Raw genomic sequence first — 10142 nt, 5'->3', positions numbered from 1 at the left:
TTTTAATACAAATATATAAAGAATTGCAATTCAAAACGTACATATTTTCACAACAATGTGGCAGAGATAATAGTTCCATATTTTTTCATGGGGCATAGATATCATTCATACAATTCAATCAAGTGAAATAACCAAACGCACTATGACTGCTGACGTCTGCATAATGTAGCTACTCTTGATGTAGTGAGCTGAAGTTCAGTACCCAAAGCTTTCATGAGAGGAGAACTTTGTGGTCCTTCGCCCACTTCCTCAGAACTCGGATGATGTATTCAACCTGGGGGTTTCCTGAATTTCGTAGCAGAGACAACACCTCTTTAAGTGTCTCCCTAGAACACAAACATTAAATGTGAGGAAACAAGATCTGATCAAGAATGCACTATCTCTCATATTTCTTTTATTTAGACATCACACCCATCCACTCAAACAGACCACGAACGTTTAATGTTAGTCCAGATTCACTTTCACTGGGTGATGACAGAGATCTCTTTCACACAATGTTTTGCAACAACAACAAAAACAACTAGAAAAAAAAGGTTAAATATGTAACATGTAAGGAAGAAAAAGAGACAAACATACCAAGACTCCTTGTTTGCCAGTACGAGCTGGAAGATGCCGACACAAGCCCCTCTCTTGCCCTCCCAGTAGTTGGATCCTGGGTCCAGTTTCTCCAGCGCATCGAACGCTTTAGCTGCATAGTAGAACTGACCCATCTGAAACAACACGCTGTGGTCATCAGCACTAGTATGCAAAAACAAATGACTTTCCAGGCACAAGTTATACCCCCTATTTACCAAAATAACATTTTGTATCAGTTGAAGTTTATCCAGGACAAAACATGTTTGTGACGCCTGCTTACGCTTTTGGTTGCATTTCAAAAATATGATGGGAAAACTGAGGACATTTTGGTGTGCAACACCTTTAATAACATAAGGACAGCTAAGCTAAAATGTGCTGATGAAAGTCAATAGAACAAAGCGGAAAAACAGGCAGGTAGAAAATGAAATGTGCCATTTACCTCCATTTAAGATGACAATTGGAAATCAAGATTACATTTACAATTGACATATACGAGTTCTAAAACTATTAGTCGATTGACAGAAAACTAACCGGCAACTATAAATGTATCGATTGTTTTGAGTCACTTCTTCTCAAGCAAAATAATTATGCTGCCAGCGCCTTAAAAAATAGAATATTCTGTTTTCCTCAATTTAATATCACTAGGAAGTGAATACCTTTTTGTTTCAGACTGTTGGTAGAACAAAACAACACCGTGGGCTCTGGGGAATTGTGATGGAAATAATCAGCAAATTAACCAATAATAGAGACAATCATTAGTTGCAGCACTATACTTAAATTCAAAGGAAAACGGCAACTAATCATTCATACTAGGGCTGCAACTAAAGAACTAAAAATATTTATTAATCTGTTGATTATTTTTTCGGAAAATATGAAGAAAGTCAATCACAATTTCCCAGAACCTAATGTGATGTCTTCAAATGACTTCTTTTGTCTGACTAAGAGTCCAAAGCTGAAAGATATTCAATGCACAATAATACAAAACTGGAGCTGGAACTGGAGAGTGTTTTCGCTTGAAATATGACAATGAAATATGAAAGATACAATTGATTATCAAAATTGGGAGCATAAATTGACTGATTGTTCCAGCAATAATTCATTAATTTACGCAAATTTACAATGAATTAATGAATACATTAAGTGGTCACCCCCGAGAGGCAGATAACGGAGGATGAAGTCACCTTGTAGCAGTCGTTGGCAATGAGCTGCAGCAGACTGAAGGAATCGGAGGAAGTGCCCATCTTCAGATAAAGCTCCCAGGCAAGCCGACCTCTCTGGGTCATTATGTCTGACAAGAACAAGATAAGTGTTCAATCATCCATCAGTCGCAGGCAGCTTCTGCAACTTTTATAGATTCAGATTTGTAAAATGTGAAACGCCTGTGGGCAGGTTTTATTGATGTGGATTAAGCCAAGAAGGGGAGAAATATCTTTGAATGGAGATATCTTTTTCGTTGAGCTGCTGAAGTGCAAGCGTGAACCTAACTTCTTTAAAAACCTACGGCTAGAAATCTGGCAGTGCTGTTTGACTCTATACAGGCTTCTTCAGTCTTGCTTTCTCCAACTTAAGACCTGTGAGAGCGTTCTTCATGCTTTCATGTCATCGGGTGTAGACTGTGACAGTAACTTGGTTAAAGTCTACCTACAAAAAGCCTCTCGGCTGGTGCTAAATGCAGCAAGCCTATCGGCGAACCCTTGGGGACTGGATGATATTGCTCCAGTTATGATATAAAGTATGCAAAATGTCTACTCCCAGCCTTCTCGCTGAACAAACGCCTCACCAGCAGTCTGGCATTTTCACCCAGTATTCTCACGCTGGCGGCCTGTTGCATTGAGGATTCATTTCCATGATCAGCCCACATTTAATAAATAACCTATAAATCCTTCTGAACCAAATCTTAGCCTGACAACTGTTGAAAGACTGGACCTATGCTCTGATTTCTCAGATATTTTTTGGGACACACATTTATGTTTTAACTCGTATTCGTCTGTATTTGTTTCTTAACTGGGTTTTATTATTCAATAAATCTATAATACGTGAACTACTGTCTTGTTTTTTTACTGCTCTTTAATGTTCTTTTATCTTGCATTTATTCATTCTTTTAAAGTTTGTTTACAATTCCTTTTCATTTTTGAAATGTATATTAAGTTGACAGATGTGTATGAATTGTGCTGCAGGAATGAATTTCCCTTGCAGAAAGATTTTTGTAATCAAATATACTATCAACAGTACGACTACTATACATACAGCACCGTGCCAGCCAGCTGAGGTAAACATAGTCATTCTTGATCTTTTCATTCTGAATCAGCAGAAAAACCTGAAAGAAATATTAAAATGAGTCCAAAATAGTCAGCAACTCATCAGAATTGATCAAAGTCTGTAGATAGCAGTTGAGTAGATGTGTGACGAAGCAAAGTACCTCTTTTGCTTCTTCGTAGTTGCCAAGGGCTGCTTTAGCCTGAGCATAGTTGAAGTTGAACGTGTCATCACTATAGAAGTAACCCTGCAAATAAAAAGCACAATAATGCCTACAGAGAAAAGGCGAAGTGTTCACATGTCCAACAAAAAATGGATACAAAAGCGCACACACACACGCACACGCACGCACACGCACACACACACACACACACACACACGTGCTGCATCTGTAATGAACCACTTGTCATATGAAGTGACACTTGTCACGCAGTGTGTGGGAGTCTTTTTATACTCTCCTACTTACATACTGATACCACTGTGACGTAATACCTGTGCGATTCTTCATTGGAATACATCATTTAATGTCTGCCTTGTACTGAGCAACACTAACCTTGACTGAGTTTAGATATATGAGAACATCTTCAAACTTTCTCAAGAGGAAGAAGCAGGAGGCCATGCATTGTCTGCCAGGAATAGTGTCTGAAAGTGAGAAATCTGTTACACACACACCCTCACAGGGTTGCTTTAAAAGCTCATATTGATCAAATTTCTATTCAATGTACCGCATTCGCTGGCCGAGCCTCCGACCAACTGAAAGAACTGCTGAGCAATTTTCAGGTAATCCCTCTGAAAGAGAAAAGCACAACAACAAACGTTTATCTCTCGGACTAACTCTTATAACATTTGTTTGAGTGTGTCACTATTTCTTTCGCAGAAATACTCACTGATCCAATTTCTTGTCCCAGCGACGCATTTACCACTCCTTTCAAAATATACTCCTGAGAAAATAAATGATCAAGTAAAATATCTTTGTATGATGGCTCGTCTAGTCCCTTTATGGAGAAAGAATTTAAAGAATTTAAAAAGGGAGAAAGGCAACACTGATTATCTTGATGGAAGACACTTTAAAAGCGATAATTCACTTGTGGATAATATACAAGGTATTAAACAAGGAGTTTACCAATCCTTTGATCTATTTTTTTTTCATTGCTGCTTCAGATCCAATCAAAATCCACTTCAACAAGTAAAAAAACATAAAAGACATACAATACACTCCATCAGATTCACAGGTTTTCAGATCCAGGCGACATTGAGAGGCTTTTGAAGATAAAACACCGGTCACATAAAAGAAAAAGGCTCTTCAGGAACTCTTAAGTGGGGCGAGGAGTAAATATAAATGAATATTTAATTTTTTTGTTAAGATATTTATTAGCTTCATCTAATCCGGCTTGATTCTGGTTTTCAGTGTAACTTATAAAAATCCTTGAAAGCAAAATAGTCAGTATTAGCTATGGTTGTGGCTAAATAAAGCTACTGTTGTATTCTTCATGTTAGAGTGAAATTGAGCAGATCTGGAATCTCTTATTGAGACCAAATAGTTACATTGTGCTTGAAAAAAAACCTGTAACACCACATTAAAAACCCAATGTCACTTTGAATCACCACCTGAGGGGTTGTGGGCACCAAATCTTGAATGAGGTTGTAAGCTTCCTGGACATCATCTGGAAGAATAAAATGAAGTATGGGAATCAATGAGCGAGGGTAGCTTTTACACTTAAAACAAGTATACATTTGATTAACAGCAGCATCACAAAGGAATGATGCATTTACTTAACATGCCGCAGGATAAATCTGACGGTGGGAGGATTTAATAATCCCCTACCTTTTCTTTAACACTATATAATATTAAATAAAGCAAAGCATTACATACAAGAGTGTGATCTCATTGTTTTGTATACCATTGTATTATTTTTAGATCACTTAAAACTGATTATAGAGTAGTGTGATTAGTGCTCTTGTGTCATCATAACTTATCCTGTATCTTCAGCTGTTCACCTATCATTCTAATGTAGGACATTTGATACATTTCAGTAGAAATATTGTCCTTGTTTTGCTTGTTCCAGAAAACTGCAATGCCATGGCTAAACACCTTGTCTGAGATAGTAGATGACCAGGTTGAGTCTGGCCTCGGGGATCACATCGATCAGAGGAGGCAGCACCTGCAACGCCCCCTCCCCACCACGAAACACCACCTGCAGTACACACAGGAGAGATTCAGCGTGTGGAAAAGTAGCATGTCGGTCCCTAGTGTACACACACACACCTACACGCTCACAGTTAAGAGCTGGTGAAGAGCTTACCAGGTTGTGTCGGATAAGCTCCTTAGCGAACTCAAAGGAGCAGGAGGAGATGTCGATTAGGTTCTTTAACTCAGCCTAAGAGGGAGCGAGAGCACACGTAAGACAAACCTACCACCACTTACTCCCCCGAAAGAAATGAAAAGGACAAGCAGTCACTGACACAACAATGATGATGCATGCATGGTTAACAAATATATTAAATGCAAAAAAAAAATAAAATGCACAAATACTGTGCACTGACACCACATAAAATATCTTTAATTATTCTGTCTAAAAGTTACAGTACAGTGCTGTTGCTTTAATTTTAAATATTTGCCTTTGTATTATTTGTTGGATTTTTAACACATGCAAGGTGATAAAACCACAAACATTATTTTTTTGGAAAGAAATTAGCTTTTTGGGCGATCTATTCTTACAGAAATAGCGACAGACCTCACTCACACAAAACTTACAAAACAACTAAAATATCAGCTAAGATATGCGTCAATTCCACCCCAAGTACCTCAGCTGCCTTGCCGTTGTAGAGTCTGAAGTGGTTGCAGGCCTTCAGGTTGAGGGCGATAGTGGAGTCCGGCATGCTCTGCAGGTACACAGCCAACACCTCCTGGGACACATCATAGTAGTCCAGCTTGTAGTAACACAGAGCCACGTAAACCTTCAGAGCGAGGAAATCTCTGAAAGACAAGATGCAACGTGGGTGTGAAACTGGCTTTCAGACTTGTAGTTGGACACAAAATATTTCAGATTTTTTTACAGTAACAATATAGTGTTTAGAACAGGACATTTTGTAATTGTTACCCATGTCATGAAGTTAATCCCTCACTATTATCTCATGTTGCTTGACATTATAGTCGGTATTGTGAAAACCCCTCCTTTCCTCTAGGGGTCTGTGTCCCCGTTGACAGGATGTTGATCATCAGCTGATGAGCCACACCTGAGCCTGGTGTTGTTCCAGGTATAAAAGCTCAACACCTATGGATTATTATGGATTTTCTCTTCCTTGGCTAACATGGCTTCAGATATTTTCACATCTGGTCTCCCATTTATGTTACAGCCTTTGAGCCAGGCTGTAACAGAATGCCGATTTAATTTAATTGTTACTTAAATCAGATAAGAAAATAAAGATATCATTCCAATTCATGACAGAGTCAAAGCAGTTGGAGATTTCACGGCATGGACTCAAATGTGATCCGTGTTCAGTATGAGGTTTGTATCTGATGGGAGTCTGCAGTACAGTCCGGACTGCTCTCAACAAGTGCTTCTCCTCTGCGCTGGTGTCTGTATCTCGAGCAGTGATCAATAATTTATAATAATTGTCTTCATTTAAGAGTGAGTACTTGTTTTCCCATGTGGGACAAAGAGGGCCAGAGTTCACTTAAAACCTACCTGTGGTACAGTCTGTAGAATCTGTAACAATATACCTGTTTTCTTTCATACTCAACATAGCATTTCAGCAAACAACAGATCTTATTATTGTAGATTATAACAAATATCTGTATAAATCAACATAATTTCATTATACATTTTTTGTTGAAATTTTGTATGTCAAAAAAGACAGAGACAAGAAGTTGTCACGGGAAAAAAATAGACACAAACGAGGGAAAACCTGAACGCCAAACAAGTTTTGAAAAGGAATGGATTGTACAATGCAAATGACGAAGCAGAAAGGCTCATTTGCATTCCAACAGATGCACCTTTGGCCTACAGATGCCATGAATAGATCCCTGAGAAGTGACACACTCAAAGTCTTTCATTTTTCTCACCCGCGCTACTTCAGAGACAGCATATCAGTGGAAGAGGACGCTAGCTCAGCAGGCCAGCTGTACTGACACTTGAATCATCTTTATGGTTCCACAAGGCGTGATGCTCAAATTAACAACTCGCACCTGTCAAGGTGGCGCTGGGATGGCACATGCACCCAAGTGCAGCTGGTCTGTGAAACTAATTCCTGAGAGTAAACGGCAGGGGAGAGCACACACCTGTTCTGCAGTAGAAGACGTTTATAGATGTCGATGGCCTCCTGGTAGTGGGAGCGCATGTAGTGGATGGATGCCAGGCTCAGCTGGTCCTCCGTCACATCCTCCAGGTTCTGGTGGAAACCCATCAGCCGCTTCTCATCGTTGAACTAAGACACAATATGCGGACAACCGACAATAAACGAACACATCAGCTGATTTTATTGTATAGAAAATCTATGACACAAACACTGGATGGGCCATAAAGTTTTCCTCACAAGATGAAATGAATTATAAGATCAGTATTGTATGTAGGGGTATCACAATGTAGTGGTATTGACGTTAACAGAGATATTTAAAAATGAAATATTGATATGTTAATAATACACAGCGCCTCTAAAATAATTTTATTTAAACAGTTATGGCTACAAACTCTTTCTCCACCTCCCTACACTCATATTATGAGTGTAATGCATTTGCCAAAAAAAGAGACAAAAAGCACAATAAACAAAGTTAAAGATGAATTTGACTCATAGATTTTTTATAGATATTGCGATAATAACGCCATAATTAATTATTTTGGCCATGATAATCGTGTTGTGAAAATCTGATATTGTGACAGTCCTTATTGTATGACATGAATACAGACGTGTATGTTTCTCTCATATCTTAGACATATACCTTTATTTACAGTGCATTGATTGATGAGTGATCAAGTGAAGTCAGAGAGGAAAATTAAACACACAGTCAAATAATATGGCAGTTTTCCAACCTTATGAGCCAAGTGGAAGAGTAGTCGGTTTTGGAGGGGGGACATCGGCGCTACAGACAGCAAGAGACACCAAATGTAGTTAGACAGCAAACCACATGAAAATAAGAGGCACAATTCATTAACATCATGACCACAACTGTAGAAAATAACTGAGGAGTGAATGAATGTGAACTAAAAGTATACCAACTGCCCCATTTAGCAAAATCTTTTAAATCTACTTCTTTGTGTTCCTCAAGCTGCAAAAAAAGTTTTGCCAATAAAAGCTGCTTTACAATAAAAGTAATTATTAGACTTCTTGAATAAAACCTGGAGCACAATTACTGTTTCAATTGAAGGTTGTCCAAGAGACAATTAAATACATAACAATGCCATGGTGTACCAGTGAGCAAGAGGGTTTAATGCAGTGGTTAGAATACAGGACAAAGGAGGACTTCACAAATGTAACAGCTCACCCTTAGATGCAGCCTCCTCAGCCTCTTGATAGAGCCCCAGGAAAAACAGTGCACAGGCCAGAAACACCCACACCTCAGCAGGGCATTCAGGCTTCATGGTCAGAGACTTGTACTCCTGTCACAACAAGATAATGAAACATTACACATGTGATCAAACTCTACAGAGTCTTCTTATGCATTTATCCAACAAGCATTCACAATAATTAGTTATTTAACTACTGCATGTGGGGTATGCATAATTCTGTGTGACAAACTACCAGCACTCATTCAGACACCTCCATACCTCCATAGCTCTCTTGTAATCACCCAAGTGAAAGGCGCAGTAGCCGATCCAGAGGTCCGCATGCTCCTCTTTTTCGCCAATACTTCTCTGAAACTGGAGATGACAGCAACAAATCAGCAGCAGCAGCACTCAGTAGTACAGTGCTGTCTCTATTTATGAAACTTCAATTCCAGGGCATGACACGGGATAATCTGCAGGGGGCAGTGCAGTTGGAAAAAAAGTGTTAACCCCTTTATGAAAGAGCAGCAATTATGTATTCAGCTAACAGTGGCAAGTTTTGAAAAGTGATGGTCTAAGCATGTCACCTAAAAGAAATCAAGGTAGGGACCCACAGGTGGGTTGCAGATTTTATTAAGAGTCGCCAAAAAGAATGATATAGCCTGTTAATTCAGCCTAAGTGCATTCATTTGGTCTCCTTTATTAAGTACTTAATATGTGCACATGCTTTCAATAACACATGCACAAATCAAAGTGTGTTAATAATTGTAATAGAACTTATCTGTCTCCGGCTCCTGCCTTTACCTCATCCCTACCAGCTTGACTTTAAAGTGACACGAAAAAGTGATGATAGACTGTCTTATGAAGAGCGGCTCTTTACAATTCACTCACACGCCTTTGCATCCAATGATTGTGTTATTAACCAATGTGGAGCTACCTCTAACAGTGTAAACGCTCCCAGGTAGTCTCTCTGTTGTAGGTATTCCTCCAACGGGGGAGTCTTGTTTTTCTTCTTTTTCTCACTGCTCACCGGTGTCTCTCCCCCAACGGCTGGCTTCACGCGAGAGAGGATCTGCACAAAAAGTTTGAATTTGTCAAGTTGTCTCAGAACTTTAAAGTTGGTTGGGTCAAACATGCGAGACAATTTTTAGAAATATGTATAAACATGAACTCACCATGTCGACCGATCTCTCTTGAAGACGTAGCTACCCAGCTAGGACTTGTTTATCACTAACCTAGGTAACGTTGGGTGATCCTACCAACGGAAACACAACTTGTTACCGTTAGCTGTTACGCTTGCTAACGTTACCTACCGTTAGGCTTCTAGCTATCCAACCTTATCTTCATGTTACATTAAAACTAACGTAAACAATAGTCTCTTACCGCTAACACGGCAGTGATACAATAACAGTTAAGCACCTTTTTCTTCCACTATCGCCAGGATAATTATGGGTGATCTTATTCTTCCGATCGCATATTTTCAAATTAAAGGCGCAAGCAAAGGACCCGACAACGTAGCGAGGAAGTTTAACACCGAATCAGGTTGAAGACCATATCATGGTTCTCCGCTGAAAACCTCTGAGCGGGCACAACCCCGGGTTGGAGATGGAATTTAAAAGGAAAATATCTGACACTGCAGCCATTTTAGAATAAAACTGTCGAATGACATTTATTGTGAAGTCAAACGGACATTGGGGCTCAACAGGAAACAGCTCAACTCCTCAGTGTTCAACTTGATTAAGCGGTTTGCTCTTTGTTGCTTAGCAACGGAAAGGAGAGAAATGGCTGCTGCAATATACTGTATAGGCCAATATATGTTTTCTTGCA

The 10142-nt window shown here is 39.3% G+C and overlaps 1 protein-coding gene across 2 annotated transcripts; it reads right to left on the bottom strand.

Annotated features, from left to right (window-relative positions):
• ift56 (intraflagellar transport 56) lies at positions 1–9739 on the bottom strand. 2 transcript variants are annotated; one of them, XM_068727664.1, is made up of 19 exons: positions 9699–9718; positions 9491–9570; positions 9253–9387; positions 8598–8690; positions 8315–8429; positions 7863–7912; positions 7115–7260; positions 5638–5809; positions 5136–5210; positions 4925–5027; positions 4441–4496; positions 3720–3773; positions 3558–3621; positions 3386–3474; positions 2996–3079; positions 2824–2893; positions 1758–1864; positions 577–710; positions 1–326 (listed from the first exon to the last, which is right to left on the bottom strand). In XM_068727664.1, exons 2-19 carry the CDS (start codon positions 9491–9493, stop codon positions 212–214), a joined length of 1665 nt encoding a protein of 554 aa, XP_068583765.1. In that variant the 5' UTR covers positions 9494–9570; positions 9699–9718; the 3' UTR covers positions 1–211. The 2 variants fall into 2 exon arrangements, with proteins under 2 accessions (XP_068583765.1, XP_068583764.1); XM_068727663.1 differs by having other exon boundaries at positions 9491–9739.
• Positions 9740–10142: the final 403 nt, after the last annotated feature.

This window comes from Cebidichthys violaceus, unplaced genomic scaffold (genome assembly GCF_023349555.1).
Source record: "Cebidichthys violaceus isolate CVI_PGR_0920_01 unplaced genomic scaffold, fCebVio1.0.p SCAF_4, whole genome shotgun sequence".
In the NCBI taxonomy this organism is placed as follows: Eukaryota; Metazoa; Chordata; class Actinopteri; order Perciformes; family Stichaeidae; genus Cebidichthys; species Cebidichthys violaceus.
This window is presented reverse-complemented; position numbering and strand designations above follow the sequence as displayed.

Bases quoted from the DNA above. Each gene is read 5' to 3' on its own strand.
- ift56 (XM_068727663.1), bottom strand. The intron at 5,028-5,135 runs GTAAGCTCTTCA...TGTGTACTGCAG, and splicing joins AGCTTATCCGACACAACCTG to GTGGTGTTTCGTGGTGGGGA. The intron at 3,080-3,385 runs GTTAGTGTTGCT...TTTTATTTGCAG, and splicing joins TATATCTAAACTCAGTCAAG to GGTTACTTCTATAGTGATGA.